Consider the following 23,164-nt stretch of genomic DNA (forward strand, 5'->3'; position numbering starts at 1 on the left):
GGTGTCTTTCAAAAAGGAAATTACACACATTGTGCATGGCAAGCATTCAATAGCTTTTACAGAGCTCCTTCTTGGATAACCTTTAACCTCCCTGGATGTGCAGAAGGCAATGAACAAGTAACTTTGCCTAAATATCCTCCTGTTTTGTGGGGAGATGAATGCTGAAATATATAAAGTCCTATGACTTAGACAGTGGTTACCACCTGTTTTCATTCTCACTGAATGTGATAGATCTCAATATGAATCTGATCAGAGTGATGTGTCCAAACAGTAACTGTCTCTCCCAGAGTCAAAGAGGATAATATCAATGTTACAGGTATTTAAGTCCCAGACAACTTTAGCTTAACTTACAACAAGGTCTGGAAGCAAGGGGCACAGTTAAACTAACAACATTCCACATATGAATTACAATATGATAGCTTTGGAGTTTTTCAAAGGTGAATGTTTTTTTTTGTTGTTGTTCTACAGCAAGCCGGGTCCTGCTCCAGGTTTTTTCCTGTTAAAAGGAAGTCTTCCTTGCCACTGTCTGCTTGCTCAGGGGCTCAGGCTCTGGGTCTTTGTAAAGCACCTAGAAACAATTTTGATTGTACAAGATGCTATATAAATAAATTGAATTGAAATTGAATCGTTAAGCGTTTCTGCCTGCTTCCAGCCTTTGTGCTAGGTTCAAGGTGATGCAATGCAGATGACAATTAAATTCTTCCTCTCAACTGATGGTAGATAAGAAGGCAAACTCACACATTTGTTGTTGTTTTCCCACAAATATCAGTGAGAAATCATATTGAACTTTAGATTCACACTGATATTATTTTTCCATTGTGGGTCTAACAACAAAAGAGAGACTGATTGGATTGTATCAGGGGTTTGTCAGAGATTCACTGGCTTCAGGAATGACTGACCCTGGGTTGCAGTGTTGATGTAACTATCAATTTGTTCCGAAGGTGCTTCTAACTTCTGTTCTCACTGAGATTTGGGATGAAATTATCAATTCAAACACTCAGACGTATCAAGACATTTGTTGTCAGAGACAAATGTTGTATTAAAATCACAGGCATAACCACAGCAAGCAACTTAGGTCCAGTGGAGTAAAAATGTACAGTGAAATGTCTGCGGACACTTTATTTATTATACACACTACCTTCTCGGCTACGTGTTGAGGTTCCACATAAACTGGGGTTATACTGAACTGAGACTTTCCAGAGTGAGCGGTCTAATTTTACAAGACTAAGAAATGACAAAACAAAGTGCTTACTGGATTTCAACTGACCGTATAGGTTGGCGCAAGAAGAGCTCTATGTCCATATCTGAGATCATCATCAGTGACTGGTCTACAGGGATATATCCTCCAAAACGTGCACAATACAGTATTGCAGTTCCAACCGCACTGATATATAAATACTGTTTTATTTAGAATCATCAACACAGGAAGACATGGAAATAAAATGCTTTAAACAATCATGGCAACCTGTGGCCAAAAACAAACATTCTGAGAATGTCTAAGTGCACTTACACAGCTCTGACGAGATTTTAATCTGACCTGCCCCCACCCCCTCCCCACAACAAAAAGCAAAATTAAAAAAAAAAAAACAACAACAAAAACAAAACAAAAACAAACAAAAAAAGAAGAAAAACAGTTAATGCGCCATTTTGGACCAAATGACTTTTAAAATTCTTAACTTGATCAAAAATGGACTTGGTAGAAACAATAACCGATGGCTGTGATGGCTGTGAGTGAAATGGTCGATCTCTTTTGTTCAATAAATGAGGTTTATATTTACTTTTTAAATGCATCGTCCCAAAAGTACATAGTTTAATATTAACCTCCCCCTTTTTCCTCCCCAAGTAGGGAAGCGATCACAACAGGCAAGTATGAAATATAACCCATTTTAACCTTGAAATAAATAATAAGGAAATGATCCTCTCTGTACATCGAAAAAAAAAAGATGGGGCGCTGCAGCACAATTACATGATGTGGACGTTGGGGTGGGGACCGATCACTCTGTGCTTACACTGACTGATGTGGGATGGTGCAGGCACAGTAGAAGAACTACTACACCGCTATACTGGGAGCATTTCTCTTCTTACATTATTAACTTGCTTTTTTTTTGCACTTGACTTCTAAACATACTCTGGTCTGTCTTTTGTCACCTTTTTAGATTGTGTCTGATAAAGGAAGGGCCGGGCAGGGTTTGATGGGCTTTCTGAGAAGGAGTCCGTTTACTGTGTGTTTGGAGCAGGGGCTCAGAGCATGCCAAACCCTTTGGCATAGGTGATGGCTTTCAGCAGTCTCTCCCTCAGCTTCTCCTTGCTGCTGTACTCAGGCAGCAAAAGCACATTAAAGCAAGTGTGAGACGTTGGTAACCTGCCAAGACAAAACAACACTGCTCAGGTTACCTCTAACTCTCACTACACATATTAGTATTTGACAGAAACCCTGAAGAAAAACGTACGTACAAAGATTTGTGAACATTTGACCTCTTCTGAAAGTGTTAACTGCGTCAATGTGAAATACTTTGAATTAAACGAACTTCGAAAATGTAAATGCTAATCAGTTCATCTTTGAGTCCAGGTGGATGCTAGTGCCAAATTATTAAAATGTCACTCCTAAGATAATGTAATCATAAGAACGGGATGGATGGACACCACCAAAAAGGAGGAGGTATGGAGGCATAGAAATATTTATGTCACATATCTTTCCAGTGGTGAAATACTACTTTAGTGTATAATACGGTCTGATTATATATGACACATGTATAATCTGTTTTGAGCTATTGTGGTGAATTAACCTTTTTAACCAATTAACCTTAACTTTGTGCCTCCAGTGCACACAGACAGATTTGCATTAGTTTGAATCTGAATTCCTCATTCAAGTTATTTGGGATGGGATCTAAACACCTTTCTTTTAGTACTTTTTTTAAAAAAATTAAAAAAAGATTTTTTTTAAACTGGAACTTAAGCATAGCAAGCAAGTCACCCAGGTTCACTTGCTTACGGACCTGATATGGTTCAGTTGATTTTAGTGCGATGAGTGATTATGACAACACTGACACATTCACCGATACACAGGACACCACCTATTTTAAAACCACTTGATGAGAGCAACAAGAAAGTTAATCTAAAGTCATAACCAGATGCATGAACTAGATGTATCTAGTTCTCTCTTTAAATAAGGAAGTATTTCACATAAACATTAAAGGCAGAGCCAAGAAACAGTCTTTTTCTATCGATGGCTCACCTGTCTGTGTCAGGGCCGTTCTTGGCAATAATCATCTTCAGCTTGCCCAGCCCACCCACAGGTGCTCTATCAGTGCCGGTTGTGAACTGCAGAAAGAGGCGCTTCTGCTCCTCACCAAACGAGTGCAACGTCTCCCAAAACTCCCTTCAATGCAAAAAAAAAAAAAAAGAAAAAAAAAAAAAGTCAGTCTGAAAGTGTGCAGTGTTTGGCACTCATATCATTATACAATATTAAGTATGATATACAATTATTAGGTTTTAAAGTGTTTTTTCACATCAAAAGCTGTAAACACGCCTCCCTACTATTTTCATTAGTATACTAAGCATTTTTGCAAGAAGGTAACCTGCTTCCAGGTTGACTTGTATCCAAACCATATTCACAACTTTTGTGCACACAATTGTACCTAACCCCCCCCCCCAAAAAACAAATACAATCTTACTTGATGATTCGAGAATCTCTGTTGTAACCTCCATCGTATTCTGTGGTTTCTTCAAGTGCTAGGAAATCCAGGTTCTGCAGTACGTAAAAAGACAAAACATGGATGAACACTAAGCATTTAAATGACTTACTAATATATTCAAATATGTGGTTTAAAAAAAAAATCTCACTCTGCTTCCACAGATCAGGAGCTCAATTTCTTCTGGTCTGAACAGATATTTTAGTGGTGACTCGTTGGTGACCATGTGGAAACCTCTTCTGAATGCTTTGAACTGCTTCTCCACACTTTTGTTCAGCATGTACTCTGCATACTGTGCCACAAACTCCTGCACAAACGCACATAAACAGGGACAATTGCTATTAAATGCCCAAATCCTGATGAGTGCTTTAACACTGGCCCACATAGACCTCAAGAAAAAGATCAAAAAATGCTTAATGTTTTCTGTTGGCTCACCTTTCTGTTTTCATTCGTGACTGGAATCTTGTCCCCATTTTCCCTTAAATCGTACATGAGTGGGTTTCCAAACAGGTCTGTCTGGGAAATCTGGAAAGTGATCATCATGTCCTCCTCCACGCTGCCTTCATACTCAAGCAGTTCCTTCAGGCTCTGATACAAAACCTTTCCAACAGAGCCAAGCACAGTCAGGTCATATTTAGCATGGCTCATCAAGTGACAAAAATGACTTAAAAAAAAAAAAGAAAAAAAAGGTAAACTTCCAGAAGCATAACCTGGCATGGTTAAAAGTTAAACTGTACTTGTTACATTCCATACATACATTACATACTCTCCAAAATCAACCAGAACATTCAGTGAGGTAGTTCTTACTGGGTTGGCATCAGCCAAGTCCCTGAAAGTTCCTTTCTTGCCCATCAACTTCCTGTATACCACCATAGGAAAATGGACATCCAGGATACAGTTGTTATAGATGGCCAGACCGAGAACGATGCCAATTAGAGTGTACTGTCCCTCATTTTCAAACGAAGATGGGTTGAACCAAAACAGTTTGGTGCGCTCATCATAAGTGAACATGCCTGCAGAAGGAAAACATCATGAACAGTGTTAATATTTATATATACATATAAAGACATTTAGGTAAGACATGGATATATGCCACATCTTACATGCTAAACACCACTTTAATATTGCTGTTATTTTAATCACTTATTATAAGGCTAGTATTCATTTTGAGATGCAAACAATGCAATGAAAAAGGAGCAATTTCTGAAGCTAAGAAAAGAGCTTATTTCATTATAATAAAAAAAAAGGGGAATGTTCACACAGAGTTTTAAACTCCTGGCTAGAGTTAGGTAGGTTTTTGTTATTCCAGCCTAGTGTAAACATTTATTTAGAAACTTTCACTTCATGCAACTCAATGGGACCATCACATCAGGTGAAGGTGGAGAGAACTATGAAGCATGTGGGTAACTAACATGGATGACCAGGGCAGCAGGTTTGCTCGTTGCTGCAGCAATTTATTTTATTAACAAGGCTTTTACTGTGAAACATCTGCAGGAACGTGCGATGGAAAACTCATTGACTCACAAGGTTCCCATAAGCAAACAAAATCTAGCAATCTGCTATCTTTCCCCAAGTTGCACATCTTATCTAGTCATTATTTTGATGTAAAACTTTAGAGGAAGAAAAGTTAAGTTTAATGGTTGTTGTGAGAAATAAAAACGTAGTGTGTCAGAGTTGTCTTGGTGGGTTGTGGTGCCTCTATATTTCTTTTTAACCAGTAGGTGTCGCACTTTACTCTATTCAGCAGATTAAAGTGCGACACCTAGTGGTAAATGGAGTGTACTGGGCTGGTCTGGTGTATGACTTCACCTCAAAATGTTTGAAAATGACAGACTCAACCCTTCTCCTGGTGCAGCAGCAAACCTTCCTGGGCGTGCAACAAAAAGGCAGTTTTCTTACTGGGAAATTAGACCTTTGAAATCAACAACTGAGAGGAATCCCAGAATTATGATGATGATAAGATCAAACTAGAAATGAACCCAAGCAGCATGGCTGGCAAAGGACAAGGCCCAGTCTAAATCACAATCCAAATCATACCTATAAAGTCAACTGCTCTCATAAAGAGCAAAGGCAGATGGCTGACAGATAACCGGGATCTTGTAGATGTAGAGTTAGGTCCATATATATTGGGATGAATAAAAGTTTTTTGGCATTTAGCCTCTGTACACCAGCACACTGAACTGATTTTTAACTACAGCTTAATTCCTGCAGTAAAGGCCTGGCAAAGCATACAGCAACAGGCCAACCCTTGCCATCAAACTGCTTGTCAGCCATTTGTCCCATCGTTTATGAGTCAACAAAAATAAGGGTTGGTGTATAAAAATGGCAATAAATCCTCAGTGGTTAATGCCAGACTTTTGTCACACCCCTCGAAATAAAGTTCAAAGTCTCACATCTTGAGTGTTTCATTTCAAGTTCGGTGTGGAGGTGTACGAAGGTTAAATGACCATAATACTTGTTCCAAAACATGTGAGCCTAACTGTGGGTGTATAGTACACTGTTAAGTGAAAAGAAGAACAACAGTGAAATTTGTTTTGGAACCAAAAAGCACAATCAAAATTATTCTTTTGCTGTTAAATTATTAAATGGATTTCCTCAGAACTTCGGAATTGGCTGTAATTTAGAACTAGCTGTTCATGCTCATCAACACTAATGCCCACATTTTCTGTATTTGCCTGGACTATATTACTGAATGCACACAAAATGCAAAAAGATAAAAAAAAAAAAAAAAAAGAGGAATTAAATTTCAAATAAGGATGTTGTTAAGATGAATAGCAAAAAGAACTTAATTTATGAGACATGGATTACTGAATGTGTTTCCAACTATGTGCTTTGCGACATAAATGCTCATTGTCGTGGGTTTTCTTACCAATATCTGGGTTGAATATCTCCTCCACCACCAGCTGAAAAAACTCTTTGGAAACACCTCCTTCATCAACACCTTGCTCTCCTTCAAACTCCACATACAGCTGCTTCTTTAAGTCTGCAGGATTCTCCATTGCTATCATTTCCAGCTAAAGAAACACAACAGAAATCAGTGCAATGTGTATCGAACTGAGGCAAACGTATTTAAATGTATTCATTAAATCACATGTACTGGCATATACATACCCTGACCAGGGCGTCATCAATGATGTGGTCTCGGCGCACTTTGAGCCTCAGGTAGGGATTAAGCTGCTGACCTTGCACCAGGCTGTACAGTACAGTAATACGACGCTCACTGTACATGCGAATGCGGTTGTCATAGTAAAGACCCAGGTTCTTGGTGACAGCATTCAAGATGAAGGGACAGGTCATAAAAGAGAACTTGTTTTCAGTTTCAACCTTAAAGAAAGTGTAATCCTTGTCCATCTCCAGTACCTCATTCAGAGGCTCATTGACAAACTCCTCAAAGGGAATAAGTGGTCGCCGACAATCGTTGGTTCGGATCCCCAACTCTGTCTCGAGTGGGTCCACCCGAGGGCCCTTCTTGTTCCGCCGTTCCTCGCCCAGGAGCTCCTGTAGGGTTAGCTCGCTGGACTCTGGGATTGGCTCCTCGTCCTCTTCCTCGTTGTGTTCCACATCAAGGTCACCACCCAAGACGTTTGCATAGTAAACGATCTTCAAGCACTTGGTCGCTGCCACCACGGCATCATCATCGTTGACCAAGTTGCGGCTGTTGAACTCGTTACTGATCACCTTGTAGGTAATAAGCTGCTGGAAGGTCTCCACCATGCGCCGAATCTGTTTAGCACTATAATGCGACCACAAGCGTGCCAGCTTGGCCTGAGCTGCCAGTGGGAGTTTGCTCATGGCCTTGCAGAACTGTGGGAGGGCAATCTCCAAGTACTCTGGGCTGTGAAGGTTACTGTTTTCCATTACTATAACAAACAGGTTAAGGTAGTTTGGATCTCGTGAATACACGTTATGGTATGTCAGGTCGCACTCTACATTGGGTGAGAGGTAGACCAGTGCATTCAGGAAGGCGGCTTCTATCTTCTCATTGGACAGCAGGCGCTCATAGACTCGCCGCACTGCTTCAATGTCCACAGAAACCTCATCAGGGGCTAGCTTCTGGACATCATTTTCTCCTGAGGAGCCCTCTCCCAGTCTTGATGATGAAGAAGAGGCAGGGGAGTCCTCCTCCATAGCTGTAGCAGAGCAGGCAGCTGCCTCCTTCTCATCCTCATCCTTGTCCTCGTCTTTACCCTGAAGGGACTTGAGCTCCTCCTTCGTGTGAGGTTTGGACCTCCGAAAGCTCTGCACCAGACCCTCAGCACTGGAGAACACCCGGCCTATTACTCTGATCAGTGGAGAGTAATCTTCCTTCTCTCCACAGATGTCTAAGATCTCATACACTTTTTCTTCTGTCAGGTAATTTACATCTACATGAAGAATCAACAAGGTAGGATTCAAAAGAAGAAAACAAATCGATTAGATGAATAGATTATACTCTCCACAGTCATAAACTGTATAAATGTAACAGTATATTTTGCTTTTTCTTTCATCTGTAGTGTGTTAACCCTGAATGCATGGCATCAACTCACCTTTGAAATTGTCCCTTACAGAGTGGAAATCCTTATGGGTCATGTTCCTGTTGCTGCAGGTGGAGTTGCTGTGTGTGCTGCTCTCCAGGTAGGCTGAGGCGGTGCCTTTCTTGGAGGGGTGGGGGTCACATAGCTTAGCATTGACCTTGTAGAGCTCCAGGGCTTTGACCGCTGCTGCATTGTTATCCATGCGGCTGAAGCCGACTGATGAGGCACACCATAAGTTGGAGCATGATTCATTCCCACAGCCCTCTGTTAACTGGTGGTAATAACGCTCTATTAGATGTTTGGCAGCTGCTCGCTTCCTGCATTGAAATGTAAAAAGAAGAAGAAGAATTATCTTAATTTGTCACAAGCAATCATACTAACTACAACATAGGGAAACTCATTCTCTGCATTTAACCCATCCCAGAGAAGCAGTGGGCAGCCTTGGGACCAAATCCAGATCTAAGCCAGTTCAGGCCACTAAGTGGAGAACTGAACTACTATACAAGGAGAACATGATAACTTTAAGAACGGCCCTTCCCCAGCTAGGAACTGAAACCACGAAAATGCCACTGCACTGCTGAGGCACAATAGTACTGCATGATTTTTTTTTATCATGAACAGCAAATAGGGGATGATGGAATGAATGGGAAAGATGAGAATGAGAATTTTACACCGTCACAATACCGCAATTTTAAACTTTAAAACAATACAATATAAAATAATATGTAAATAATACGTATGAAATGATACTGGAATCAATATAAAATGATACCTTTATCAATACCACATCAAAAAGAAAGTCTTATGCATGTACAATTTGCTTTTAATTCATAACCTGTAAACTGTTAATATCTGGAAGCAGATACCACTATCAGTTTTTGACAATTTAATAAATTCAATATTGATGTACCGATTTATTAACATTAATGCAAAATATACACAAGCATAACAAAAAAAACAGCCTCAGGTTTTTTCAAATTTGAACATGAAAGATCATTCTTCACCTTGTGAATAGTAGTTTGACATAAAAAAAAATGTAACTTAAAATGTCTATAGTTTCCAGAGTTTTCAAGTGCATCAATCAGTTCTTTTCATTGTTAACAAGGATTGTTTGTTGTTAAAGAACCTGAACTATGCTCCTTGAATAATTAACATTATCTTCAAAATGTTCTTAGCACTGCAAGAGGACTGACTTGAAAAGACATATTAACATGCTAGTGTCATTTTTTTTGTTGTAAAGTTCTATAAACACGATTCACCATGAACATATCATAGCGTGATTAAAAAACCACCACAAATCAACAGGGCTTTAACGTGGAGAAATGAAAAGAAGAAGTGAGAACAGACAAAAGCAAGAGTGGTCTGAGCTACTGGTGTGGAAGGACTGTGTTCAAAACATCCTCACTGACACGCTTAAGTGCTACTGTAAAATCTGTTTTAACTTACATTCGGCTTGCTTCTGGGTTTTCGATTTCAGGCTCCTCGTGGTCTCTAGTTGAACAACAACAACAACAAAAAAATAATGATATTAAATACACCAGAGGTCAAGATGTGCTGCATTTTGATGTTGTCGCTAAAAGCAACCACGTTAGCCTTACAATATCTAGGCTAACGCTGTCTGTGCATTCTGCTAAATGTGTAGCTATATTAATTAAAGCACGCTGTTACTGAAATAAAATAAGCATTAAATAAATTCCTAAACTCAAATATTAGAGAGAAATCTCATCTAGTGAAGCCGAAGAAATGGCAGGGACCTTGACATCCTGACGCTGACTTAGCAAGCTAAAATAGCAAATACTTGCTAGTCCGCCGGCCTCTTTTCAACTCACGTTTCTATTCATGCAGAATGACGCTTAGAAAGTTCTAACAATTTTAATCTTAAAACAACTAATGTTTGCAAAGCACTTTGCCTGAAAATACTGATAAAAACAATAGCATCTCCACAGCTACTAGCAAAAGCTAGACGGGTATCTGTTTCAGTGTTTCTCCTAGCATCCCCGGCTCTCGTCTCTTTGCGTCCCCACCTATATGGTCCTCCTTCGGGGCTAGTCTCAGCCTGTGGTGGCGTACACTCACAGTCCTCCTTCTCGTCGGAATTCATACGAGACTCTGTTCCTCGGTTTGTTTGTTTCTGTTGCTGTTTACGAATGTACCAAGTCCTCCACAGGCAAGTTTTACAGCACGGTGATTTAGGTGTAAACAAGCAGCGACGAAGGATTTCCTATTCAAAACTTCATTCACGGCCTTCTTACTGCAGGCTCTTCCCTCTGCCTGACGTCCACAGCCATCTTGACTTCACCATCAGACCAGATCCCACAATGCTTTGCGTTGTAGCTATAGGACCAGCCGGAATGGATCATAGTGCTGCAAGGAACCGGACTCATATTATTAAAAATAAATAAATAAATAATAAATAGTGTACAGTGACTAAAAGCAACAGTGGTGCCAGTCGTAACTATTAAATTATTGAATCATATTTATTTTTTTGTCAAAGAATATGTAATGTTATGACACAGTTTTTCCAGCAGAGAGCACTGTAGCCGAAGAGATTTTGTTTATTGTTTAACGTGCAATCTACAGCAAGGCTATATATTGATATCAGTCTCAGCTTCAAAAGCATTGATTAACAAAATTAACATCAAGTTATTTGAATATATGCTGGCTGCTTGTTTGTATGTTGTTCATGGATCTCGAATCCTAACATAGACTAGAAATGCAATATGGTAGTTTGCCATACTCTCTACTTTTCGGGATTTATTGCATGAAATACTGTTAACACATGTCAGTAAAAAGGCAAAATACAAAAATTGGAATCTTTTTAAGTTAGAGTTTAAAGGAATAGTCTGGAATATTAATCAAAGAAGGGCACCAAGAAGGGCATTTCAAGTCCCATTTTTTATATTATTAGTAGTTTATTTTAGCGGTAATTGTGTTTCTCCATAGATTTCACTCAGAGGGAAGTAGAGTAAATTGCAGCGATTATCAAATTAGAGACAAATACATCCAAACCACCGAGCACAATTTATTAATCATAATAATTAATTAATCTAACTTTAGCTGTAATTACAAAATGGTCGAGTTGGGCGGGAACTCAGCGAAACTGGCAACCCCAGCTAGACGTTCGGTGTGCAAAGCGCATAGCGCACGGACCCTGACACAGCAGTGAGTTCACGAAGCTGGTTTGTGTTGTAGGTTATTCAGCGACGTCGACTTGGGAAGTAAGCTACTTCTAACTTATTTTTGCATAAGCATTCATACGGTGTGGTTATGCAGTGTCATTTTTAATCGAACTGAGCGTCTGTTTTGTTAATAATTCAAAGTTTGTTCGAGTTTATTAACTAGTTCGTCAGTTTTAGCTAGCTGCTCAATCTCGTTCTTGTGCGAAGGCGTGTCCGTTCTCTTATGTGGTCGTCAACTTCAAACTCTAGGTTTATTGCCTTTCTAAGTACTATTCTTTAACGTAATAGAAATTTTAATTTGTGTTTTGTGGAGAGTGTGGGGTAATCGAAGCAACCGTGAGGCGTCGTCGCTCATTTCTCCTGTGGAGTTTGACTGGATTAGCGAAAATCGCAAGGTGAATTTGGTAGACTTCGCGTGCAATGGCATGGAGCGATGATATATACAACTGGTTTTCCTGGTTAACGTTGGTCAGAAGGGTTCGAGGGAGCTTTTATGTGTTAATTAAGCAGAAATACAAACCAAAACATCACATTGTAAGGTTTTTATACCCGTTCTAATTACTTCTCTTTTCATTTCAAAACATTTCATGTTTTCACAAACGTTAGCTTAACACTTTGCTAGCTATAAGTTGCGGTATGCACGAGGTCGGTAGATCGCGTTCACGCCAGTACTTCACAGACAGCGAGTATGCTGTGCTCAAGGCCAATTTTATTGGTAGGGAACGAAGGGAATAACGGTTAACTGTTGTTTTAACTAAAGTTTTTTAACCCTTGTAGGATTCCTATTTGATAGCAAGCGCCTGTTATACATTTTCCTATATTTAAATGCTGACTTTGTCTTTAACTTTTTAAGGTGATCAAAAATGGATGAATGGGAAGAAGAGGTAAGATCATTTACTATCAAAGCGCCAAAGATGGGTCCTTTGCTAATTATGTCCTGCTTAATATTTCCTGCCATGGAACCACACAGTCAGCACCTGTTTGCAATTTATCCATCTTTGCAGGAAGCTAATACTACTACTACTGCTACCACAAAAACCAGCCATAGCTCAGTTGAAGGTAAGTTTACTGCCATGTAAATGTACTTAGTCGCATTCCACCACTGGCCACTATATTTTGATCTTTTAATAGGGATTGTACATCTATTTAAAGGTGTAATATGTAATATGGGGGCAGCCGTGGCCTAGAGGTTGGAGAAGCGGCTTGTGATTGGAGGGTCATCGGTTCGATTCCCCCACCAAGTGGGCAGGAAAAATTTGGGTGTGGTGGAGGGATTAATGTGAAAAATGCTCCCCTCCATTAGCCGGCTGATGTGCCCTTGAGCAAGGCACTTAACCGCCCCAATATGCTCCCCGGGCGCTTGATGCTGCCCACTGCTCCTGTGTGTGTGTGTGTATGTGTGTGTGTTACTGCACGTAATTTGCTGGGTGTTGCATGTGTGTGTTCAACTAAGGATGGGTCAAATGCAGAAGACGAATTCAGTGTGTGTATGTAAAAATATATATACTGCCAATAAAGCTGATTCTTCTTCTAAATGTACTGACTCAAAAAATGTATAATGTAATTTTTCTCAGGCAGCCAGGGTTAATGTCGTGACCTGAGTAGTTGCTTGTGACAGCTTTGTGTGAGTTGCACAGAGGCAGGATAAAGCCTGCACTTAATTAATAAGTACTCACACAAAATCTAGATGGTTGTTCAAAGGTTTGGGTGTGTTTTAGAACACAATCAAAGAAATGTTTTGTTTTTCTGATTCAGTAATCTGAACAGCTGTTCTTTCGCATTCATTATTTAGTGCACTTGACTACAGCTGCTCACTGTCGCCCTCGACTGTTGAGCCTTGGAGGACTCACGGGTTTTGAGTTGTGTGTTTGCAATGGCGTCTGAAATATAATGCATGTTATGCCATTTTTTAGGCTCATAATGAGATTCTGGAATGCTGATAGTTGGATAGCTTAGTGTAAAATTATTGAAAGGTTCTGCAAACATTAGCTCTGTCCTGGACATTAAAGATGTATTTTTGTTTTTATCCGTGTTGTAGTGGAAGAGGCAGAGGAGAATTAATTAACAGCTCATTCTCCTCAGGTGCCTTGTGGCATGTTATTATTAAATAAGTAGTGAAATCAGAATCAAGAAAATTCCTTTATTTATCCCAGAGGGGAAATTCTTTTTACGTACAGACATTGCAATTTTTATGACCAAGAAAATGAAAATGAAAGATAAAAACAAAATAGAAAAAAAATATCAGATATTTATACATTCCCAGGGAAATGTATGCCTGTGTGTTCATTACAGTACAGAGTTCAACAGTTAGATGGCGACAGGCAGGAATGATTTCCTGTGTCACTCTGTGGTGCATCGTGGGAGTAAGAGTCTGTTGCTGAACGAGCTCCTGTAGCTGATCAGCACATTGTGGAGAGGGTGAGAGGGAAAGTCCAGCATAGTTCTTATTTTGGACAACATCCTCCTCTCAGACACCACTGTCAGAGAGTCCAGTTCCTCTCCCACAACATGGCTGACCTTCTTAATGATTCTATTGAGTCTGTTAGTGTCCCTCACCCTTAGGCAGCTGCCCCAGCAGGCAACAGCATATGTGATGGCACTGGACACCACCGACTCATAGAACATCCTCAGCATCGTCCTGCAGATGTTGAAGGACCTCAGTCGCCTCAGAAAATAGAGGCTGCTCTGGCCCTTACAGTGTCCACATTCTTGCACCAGTCCAGTTTAGGAAAGTGACATATCTTGTCATTGGAGGGAACTCACTCCAATGGTTTGTGGTCCAAGTACACCCCTAAGTACTTGTACTCCTCCATAACCTCCACAGTGGCCCCGTTGATGTTGGTAGGGGTCACATGATTCTCACAGTGCTTGCTGGGTTGTCCAGGTGGGTGTAGACTTTGTTCAGCAGGTAGATGATGGCATCATACACTCCAAGCCGGGGCTGATTGGCAAACTGAGGGGGATCCTAAAGTGGTTGGACCATGGGCTGGAGCTGTTCCAGGATGAGTCTTTTCAGGGTCTTCATGATGTGTGACATCAGAGCCACAGGCCTATAGTCCTTGTGGTCACTGGGACGCAGCGTCTTCAGGACAGGAACAAGCCACGATGTCTTCCACTCTACGGGGATTCTCTGAAGACTCAGTTTCAGGTTGAAGACATGATGAAGTATTCCACTTAGATGGGGCCACAGGCTTTCAGGACCTTGGGGTCCCACCATCTGGGCCAGCAGCTTTGCCTGTGTGGTGCCTCTGCAGCTGTCTTCTCACCTGCTCAGCCATGAAGGTCATTGTTGAGGTGACAGGTGGGGGAGTGGCTAGTTGCTCCCATACTGCTGAGGAGTTGTTTCAAGTGTTAGCTGGGGTCGCTGTGTCAAATCTGTTAAAGAACTGAACTTTAAGTACTCTCAAGTGCTTCTTTTTATATTTCTTATTATTGTATATTGTTTCTCCACAGCAGAACTAATCAAGGTTTATCTTATCTTTATTAATGACAAGATAAATTGAAAGATGTCACTGTTGCCTTGTAATAACTTGTGATGTGAGACATTTACAGATCAAAGAACTATTGGATAATTGAGAATTATCAGTGACTGCAGATGTGTTCTGAATCAAATCAGGCAAAATGTGTCAGCTGACGCCTTAAGTGCAAGACTGCATTTGGGCATTTTATCCCCTTGACTGTTAACTATGATCTACTGAACTAATTGAATGCTCAATTATATGCTCGTGAAGCAGTGTTGCTGCTTCCAGCCAATCACAACCAATAGGTATGTGTTTTAGGATGTGGTGTTGAACTCTATGGACTTTGAAGAAGCAACCTAACTTTGGGCTTTGGCCTTTGTTTTGTAGATACTGACGAGAAAGGCAATTGCACTGGCAGTATTCTGTTAACTAGTTTCAGTTCCTAGTCTTAGTGCCGCTAACCCTCCGATTTGTTCTTTATAGATGGGGGCAATTGGAGCAATATAGGAGGAGAAAGAGGTGGTTTTAGAGGTAGAGGAGGCAGAGGTAAGACCTGAACTTTGAACTCACCTACACACGCAACTAAAAAATGTTTTCTTCCTGTTCAGCTTTCACTGTCAGTATATGAAATGTATTAGTCCTTATACACCTGACCAAAATGTTTAATACAGGGGAACAAAAAGTTGTTGGTATAAGTAAATCTTCAGATATGTATCAATGATTTCTGGAAAATTGTTCTGTTTACTACTTACCTTTGTTTGTTCAGTTTTGTTGTTTCTCTTACATTTAGAGCAATGAAAAATGCAGAGCTTTTCCTTATCTGTTGACTGTGCATCCCTACCATGTGATGCACAGTATTGTTTGTGGCTTATATAATATTGGCAAGTAAGAACATTGGAGTTAAATTTATTTATTTTTTTCTATTAATGGCATTTAAGATGATAATTATTCAGTTCAGTTAGACTTATAATCCCAACATAGGTTATCCCATGGCACTTTGAGGTGTTGGAAAAACTGCCCTTTGAAAGGCAGAAACCTCGGAGCAGACCCTGGCTCTAGTTGGTTGGCATTCTGCCTTGACCAGGGTTGGGGGAGAGGGGGAGAAAGGAAGAGTGGGAGTGAAAGGGATAATTATGGTTTGATAATGCAGCGGGATGACTGTGGATGGGATGTCACTTACAACCTGGCCCTGAGGTTTTTTTTTTTTATATATATATATAAACATAAATCTCTCTTGTCACCCCTCTATATTTTATTCATGGTGATGACAGTGGTTGTTGATCCACATGTGCAACCGAATCAAGAAAATGTGTTTTGGAATGACCTGACCGTTGTTTAGCAAATGACAGAACTGACTGAGTGAATTTCCTCACCGTGGGATCAATAAAGTTCATCTTATTTGCGCATGTCTTTTCATGCTGTTAACTGTAGTTCACAATCACCAGCTGGCTGCAACTCAGGCCAAGGCTAACAAAAATATGAAGACACTTAAAGATTCCCACATCAGCTGCAGTTTAGTGTGAGAACAAAACAGCTTAACAGTAAATATATGAAGAGCTCTTTTTCAAAACACTATAAATCCATTTTAATAGTTTTCAGGAAAATGGCATTTTTTTTTATCTAGACCCACACATTTTGTTAATATTCAATTTATCCTGTTAAAATGGTTTGTTGGCTCAGTCTGAACATGTTGAACAATGATTGTTAAATCAAACAACAATATTGTAGATTATAAATTTAAAGTTTATTTTATTTTTTTCAAAATACTATAAATCTATCCATTTTTTTGCTGCTCCAAGGGAAACACTGCCTACAGCCTCCCTCTCTTGTCTTTACAGAAATTCCTACAGTTTTTATTAACCTTAAAGCCATTAGGAGTCACACACACACACACACACACACACACACTTAGCTTCCCTACCCCTGCTCTATAGCAATGGCATTAGTAGACTAGTATTATTATCAGTACTTTCCATGTCACATTAGCATGCTTGTTGTCGCAAGGGAGAAACCTACGAAACGGTATTAAACTAGCCAATTCTGAAACGAAAATTGTACTCACCAAACACGCCTTGTAAACGGGCACCTTCTCCGTGGGATTGTTGCACAAGAGACTGTACTTGACTGACACGTTCCGGTCTTTTCGTTTTACATCAGTTGATCAGTTTACGTTTTATCTACGTCCTGGACGCTGCCTTTTCACTGGCGTTATGTCCAGGAGAAGAAGTATGGCCAAGTCCTGGTCAACACCGAATTCTGATTGGTCGAGAGGACATAACACATTTAGGCTAAAAATAGGTTTGGCACTTATTGCGGTTTGGAAAGCAACTGCATCTTGCAGTACATTTTAAACAAGGAAATATAGCGATTTCGTATGAAACGTTGGAGCTGTGAATAGGTTCAGTACACAGCAAAATGGCATGATGGTTAATTTTTTTAAAATTTGGCGTTTATCACGTTTTGGAAAGAGTTCTTCATATGTACTGAAGTACTGCTCAGTACAAAGACTGAGACAGAAATTTTTAACAAATTCTGTCTTACTAAATTCCGAGCAAATGCTATATTGTTTTGGCAGATTAAATTGGGGTAGCTTTTAACTGTATGAAATTTTGTGTGTTATTTATCAGGACGCAGCAGAGGTTTTGGCAGAAATGATCACAGTGGTAATTTTTTCATATTTATTCTCACTGCATTTGACCTACATATCTACACAAATGTTAGTTGACTTTATGAGTTGCCCCGATTTTACAGGAGGTGATAATGGAGTGTGTGAAAATGGTAGGTGTTTTTCCTTTTTTTTTTTTTCTTTTTTTTTTTTAAATACAAAAGTTTTGGTTGTGGTTTGCTGTATACACTTTTTGTAGTTGTAATTTTACACAAAGCAAAATGCATGAGTTATTCTAACAATAATGTATATTCTGAACAGAGTTTATGGGAGGAAGGCGAGGAGGCGGCGGCAGAGGGGTTGGTTTCATAGGAGGTGGTTTCGGACGAGGTATTTCTTGATTCAGTGCTGTTCTTGTGAAGCAGGACAACTTTTTTTGCTTGAAGTTAATTTTCTAAAATGTAAAGAAATGTGTTGCTATTTATGTAATTCAGCCTTAATTTGAAGTGAGTAGAGCAGATTGTTAATGGTTAATAATGTGTCAAAGGTGGTGGCCAGAATGGGAAAGGAGGCTTTGGAGGAGGTAAGTAAGCAATCATTTAATGTTTTGGAAGACTCATAATTTCCCCTTTAGTTAAAGTAGTTTGTGCTTTGTGTTTTTGCAGGCTACCGTGGAAAAGATGAGGTCTTTGCTCAGTGTTAGTAGCTATTTTATTTATATATGGAAATCTGTGTGTTAGTTTATGAATTTAGTTTGGATTTGAAAAATTTGATGTGGTTGACATTTGCCTGATACAGGGGAAGACAAAGAAAATAAGGATACCAGCAATGGTGACAGTAAGTAGAATTTGCAGTATAATCAAATTTGTTCCATTCTTGTATCACAAATTATTTCTGTTTCAACCTGCAGAACCGAAGGTCACTTATATTCCCCCAACCCTCCCCGAAGATGAAGATTCAATTTTTGCCCACTATGAGACAGGCATCAACTTTGACAAATATGATGATATCATGGTGGAGGTCAGTGGAACCAGTCCACCGCAGGCTATCATGGTAAGAAATAATGAACTAAACAAATTCATGAATGTGTTGTCGGTTATACACTATAGTCTTACATTTGAAAATTTTGTGCTTTTCTACTTATAGCAGCAGTTTGGAAGACAAAAAAGCAATTAAAATTTTTTGTAAGTAGTAATGCACGGGTAGTTTATATATCATGGCCTTCACTAATTGATTAAACAAACTGGGATAAAAAGTCTAACTCTGAGGTGTAGTGATAAGTTGTGTGGACTGAGACGTCACTGAGCTAACAGCTTGTCAAACAGAAATGAGTCAAGTTTATACAAACAAAATTACGACACTGTACATTCTAACCGTCCGCAACAGAATACAACTGGATTCTTAAATTTCCTTAGAATGCTCTCAAAATGACTAAAACATTTTGCTTCCAAAGTAAATGAGGGTAAGACGATGGATGGGCTGCTTTGTGTGTGTGGTGTACTTTGTGGTACAAATGTGATCTCTTCGTAAAAGCTGATTTGTAAGTTATGGATAGTCTGCTGAGTCAACAGTTCAAATGTTTTGTTTTTTTTCCCCTCCAGACTTTTGATGAGGCAGGTTTGTGTGAGTCCCTGAGGAAGACTGTCAGCAGGTCTGGTTATGTGAAGCCAACCCCTGTGCAGAAACATGGCATCCCAATCATCTCTGCTGGTAGAGATCTCATGGCCTGTGCCCAGACAGGTTCTGGTAAAACGGTGAGATGAGAGACAATCTTTTGGACAGAGTTTAAAGTTTCATTATAGTTAATCCGAGCTGATCTTTCTGCTTCCAGGCTGCGTTCCTGCTTCCTATTCTCCAGCAGCTGATGGTAGACGGCGTGGCAGCAAGTTCCTTCAGTGAGCTACAGGAACCTGAAGCCATCATTGTTGCCCCAACCAGGGAGCTCATCAACCAGATTTACCTTGAGGCCAGGAAGTTTGCCTTTGGGTATGTTTAGACTGTAACTTTGACAAAGAGTCATTCAACCTGTTAATTGCCCAGCAAGATACCAAATAAACCCCACAAATTGAAGATGCCATTTCTGAAGTTGCATATTCTGCTGGCTTTTAATCTTGGTTTTCTCCGACTGTTGTAGGACATGTGTGCGTCCTGTAGTGGTTTATGGTGGAGTTAGCACTGGATACCAAATAAGAGAGATTTCAAGGGGGTGCAATGTGCTGTGTGGAACGCCAGGGAGACTGTTGGATATGATTGGAAGAGGGAAGGTAGTTTACACTTCACTTCACTTGATGTTTACATCAAAATAATAATGGTCTTTAATTGAAGGCATAAACATGTGACTAAATGGTATTTGTTCTAGGTTGGGTTGAGTAAGGTGAGGTACTTTGTGCTGGACGAGGCTGACAGGATGTTGGATATGGGTTTTGAGCCTGACATGCGCCGCCTTGTGGGCTCGCCTGGCATGCCATCTAAAGAGAACCGTCAAACTTTGATGTTCAGTGCCACCTACCCTGAGGACATTCAGAGGTCTGCTCCTCGATCAACAGCTGTTTCTGTTAATGTAGAACACTGTCTTACAAGTGAATTATAGAATTATTGGAAGTGTGTTTTTACAGGATGGCTGCTGATTTCCTCAAAACTGACTATTTGTTCTTGGCTGTGGGGGTTGTGGGCGGAGCCTGCAGTGATGTGGAGCAGACATTTGTCCAAGTCACCAAGTTCTCCAAGAGGGAGCAGCTCCTTGACCTCCTCAAGGCGACTGGTAACTTTTTGAATTGTTTAACAGTTCTCAGCTATTTCCAGCCTGTTTTCCAGTGTTAAAGAAAAACTTGCAAAGACAAGAATTTCACAATTATATGCTGATTATTTGTCAGTATGTACATGGATCAGCCATAACATTAAAACCACCGACGGGTGAAGTGAATAAAATTAAGCATATATGTTCACAATGCAGTGTTTTGCAGGGAAACTTCAGTTCTGCCAATCATGTGGATGGCCTTTGACAGACAGCACCCATCTAAATATAGCAGACCAAATACACAAATACTGTTGTTGTGGTACTTGACACATTCCTGATCTGTTTGCAAATTGTGACCACTCCATTGCATCCATCTGCAATTTTCCCTTTGTGGGACAAATAAAGGTTTTCTTATTGTATGGCTGTGGGGAAGGCTGCTGACAGGAAGAGCTGTTGCCGGGGGGTGGTGGTGGTGGTGGTATTTGATCTGCAATGTTTAGGTGGGTGGTGTGTGTGGCAAAGAACATTCACATGTTTGCTAGAATTGAACATTTCCCCGCAGAACACCGCATTACAAACAGATGATTAATTTTATTCACTTAACTTCTCAGTGGTGATAATGTTGGGGCTGACTGATGTATTGTCTGCCAGTCTTTGCCACCAGAGTACAGAGCAGTTTTGTTTTTTGTTTTTTTTTTTTAAGAAGAAGAAGAATCACTTTATTGGCAGCATATGTATTTTTACATACACACACTGAATTCGTCTTCTGCATTTGACCCATCCTTAGTTGAACACACATGCAGCACCCGGCAAATTACATGTAGTGAAACACACACAGGAGCAGTGGGCAGCATCAAGCACCCAGGGAGCATATTGGGGGGGTTAAGTGCCTTGCTCAAGGGCACATCAGCCAGCTAATGGAAGGGGGGCATTTGTCACATTAATCACTCCACCACACCCAAATTTTTCCTGCCCGTCCGGTGGGGGAATCGAACCGGTGACCCTCCGGTTCTCCAACCTCTAGGCCACGGCTAAAGCATCTAAACTCATCCTCCACATTCCATCAGAAAAAATGAGTTATAATGAATTTTTATGCTTTGAGTTATTCTTTTTGTTTTTTGTGAGTAGCTTTAGGTGAGAACAGTCAGTATACACACTTTGGGATGCTGAAAAGTACTGTTTGCAAACACAGCGAACCTAACTCTAAGGGACAGACGTAAAGGAACAAGTAATTGATTTGGGCAAGTTACTGTGGCATAATCACATTGTTTTATATCTTTTTCAAGCACACAGCAGTCTGTATTTCATGTAGGACTGAGTAATGCTTTCCAGCTTGATTTCAGTGACTGGTGTTGGTTGCAGGAACAGAGCGCACCATGGTGTTTGTGGAGACCAAGAGACAAGCTGATTTTATTGCTACTTACCTGTGTCAGGAAAAGGTTCCGACTACCAGCATTCATGGGTGAGTGAGGTGTCCAAGAATCTGTATTTTCTACTTTTTTTTTTTTTTTATAAGGCAGATAGTGATGTGATATGTTGTCTGACAGTGACCGTGAGCAGCGGGAGCGAGAGCAGGCTCTGGCAGACTTCCGCTCGGGCAAATGTCCGGTCCTGGTGGCAACCTCTGTAGCTGCCCGCGGACTGGATATTCCAGATGTACAACATGTGGTGAACTATGACCTCCCCAACAACATTGACGAATATGTCCACCGTATTGGGCGAACTGGTCGCTGTGGCAACATTGGAAGGGCGGTATCTTTCTATGACCCGAATGCTGATGGTCAGCTGGCTCGCTCCTTGGTCACAGTCCTGTCCAAGGTAAGAGGAGCTATCTGCTGCAGATATCTGGATACAACCGTTCACACTGAGCCTTTTAATTCAGCATATACACACTTAATGAATTATTCCCCTGTGAATGACTTGACCCAACCGGTCAAGGCAGATGGCCGCCCATCTTGAGCCGGGGTCTGCTCCGAGGTTTCTGCCTTCTAAAAGGCAGTTTTTCCTCACCGCTGTCGCCAAGTGCTTGCTCAAGGGGGGATGTTGGGCTCTCTCTATTTACAGTTTAATTAAAGAATTTGGTCTAGACCTGCTCAAATTGGAAAGTGTCATGAGATAACTTTTGTTGTGAATTGGCGCTATATAAATAAACTGAATTGAATTGAATGACTGAAGAACATCCTATTCTTCAGTCATTCAAAGTGCAGACATTGTGTGTCATCAAGAAGAACTTAAAACAGTTGTTTTATTGTGTTTACTGGAATTGGCAGGCCCAGCAGGAAGTGCCCTCATGGTTAGAGGAGTCTGCGTTCAGTGGCACTGGTAGCATGGGCTTCAACTCTTCGAAGAACTTTGCCTCCTCAGACTCCAGGAAGGTAGATCTATTGATGTTTGCTTTAGAGTAGCTTGTCGTTAATTTTTGGTATTTCTTTCCCTCTAAAATCTTTTTGATATCAGTGCGTCCTCACTATTTCCACTGTGTTCTCAGGAAGGATCTTTCCCGGCTGCTCAGACTGCAACTGATGAAGATTGGGAATAGAGGGGGGATATTAGAGCAGCATAACATTGACCTGAGTTATTTTTCTGTTCAGATGTTCAGCTTGTTGTAGTTTTATCACAGCGTTTTTGTTTGAGGAAAAAAAAAAAAAAAAAAGGTTTTCAGGCCAGACAAAGTTAGAAATGTCCAGTGAGATGTTGGGAGATGGGAAAATCAGGCTTTCTGTAGGATGTGACAGCTTTATCGGTTTTCACCGACAAGCAAATTGTTAAAAGTAGATTTTATTATTTGTTTTGAATCATCACTGGCATTTGACATGGTTAAAAAGGGAAACCAATATGTCTGACCAAAAGTAAAAACATAAGGATGTTGTATTCTGACTATAATTTGTTTTGTACTAGGATTAAAGATCACCAGAAAATAAATATTTCTTCAAAGCAAAGCCTGCAATTATTATTTGTCACATTGTCACATACTTA

The 23,164-nt window shown here is 40.3% G+C and overlaps 2 protein-coding genes across 9 annotated transcripts; one reads left to right on the forward strand and one right to left on the reverse strand.

Moving 5' to 3' along the window:
* Positions 1-1,385: 1,385 nt before the first annotated feature.
* On the reverse strand, positions 1,386-10,538 carry LOC124055286 (ubiquitin-protein ligase E3A). 4 transcript variants are annotated; one of them, XM_046381940.1, is made up of 11 exons: positions 10,459-10,538; positions 9,653-9,697; positions 8,219-8,523; positions 6,804-8,056; positions 6,562-6,706; positions 4,500-4,705; positions 4,128-4,292; positions 3,844-3,999; positions 3,675-3,748; positions 3,236-3,379; positions 1,386-2,362 (listed from the first exon to the last, which is right to left on the reverse strand). In XM_046381940.1, the coding sequence occupies exons 1-11, from the start codon at positions 10,506-10,508 to the stop codon at positions 2,242-2,244; spliced, it is 2,664 nt and encodes an 887-aa protein (XP_046237896.1). In that variant the 5' UTR covers positions 10,509-10,538; the 3' UTR covers positions 1,386-2,241. The 4 variants fall into 4 exon arrangements, with proteins under 4 accessions (XP_046237896.1, XP_046237897.1, XP_046237895.1 ...); XM_046381941.1 differs by having other exon boundaries at positions 10,283-10,535; XM_046381939.1 differs by having other exon boundaries at positions 10,231-10,535.
* Positions 10,539-11,284: 746 nt separating this feature from the next.
* Positions 11,285-23,127, forward strand: ddx4 (DEAD (Asp-Glu-Ala-Asp) box polypeptide 4). 5 transcript variants are annotated; one of them, XM_046381946.1, is made up of 20 exons: positions 11,285-11,424; positions 12,239-12,269; positions 12,390-12,444; positions 15,330-15,392; positions 17,474-17,509; positions 17,598-17,624; positions 17,773-17,841; positions 17,999-18,034; positions 18,117-18,149; positions 18,250-18,288; positions 18,362-18,504; positions 19,053-19,205; positions 19,283-19,437; positions 19,586-19,715; positions 19,811-19,977; positions 20,067-20,212; positions 21,557-21,650; positions 21,736-22,006; positions 22,459-22,563; positions 22,681-23,127. In XM_046381946.1, the coding sequence occupies exons 2-20, from the start codon at positions 12,249-12,251 to the stop codon at positions 22,795-22,797; spliced, it is 1,860 nt and encodes a 619-aa protein (XP_046237902.1). In that variant the 5' UTR covers positions 11,285-11,424; positions 12,239-12,248; the 3' UTR covers positions 22,798-23,127. The 5 variants fall into 5 exon arrangements, with proteins under 5 accessions (XP_046237902.1, XP_046237899.1, XP_046237903.1 ...); XM_046381943.1 differs by having other exon boundaries at positions 11,287-11,424; positions 21,551-21,650; XM_046381947.1 differs by having other exon boundaries at positions 11,288-11,424; positions 21,551-21,650; positions 22,677-23,127.
* Positions 23,128-23,164: the final 37 nt, after the last annotated feature.

Source organism: Scatophagus argus, chromosome 24, assembly GCF_020382885.2.
Source record: "Scatophagus argus isolate fScaArg1 chromosome 24, fScaArg1.pri, whole genome shotgun sequence".
NCBI lineage: Eukaryota > Metazoa > Chordata > Actinopteri > Scatophagidae > Scatophagus > Scatophagus argus.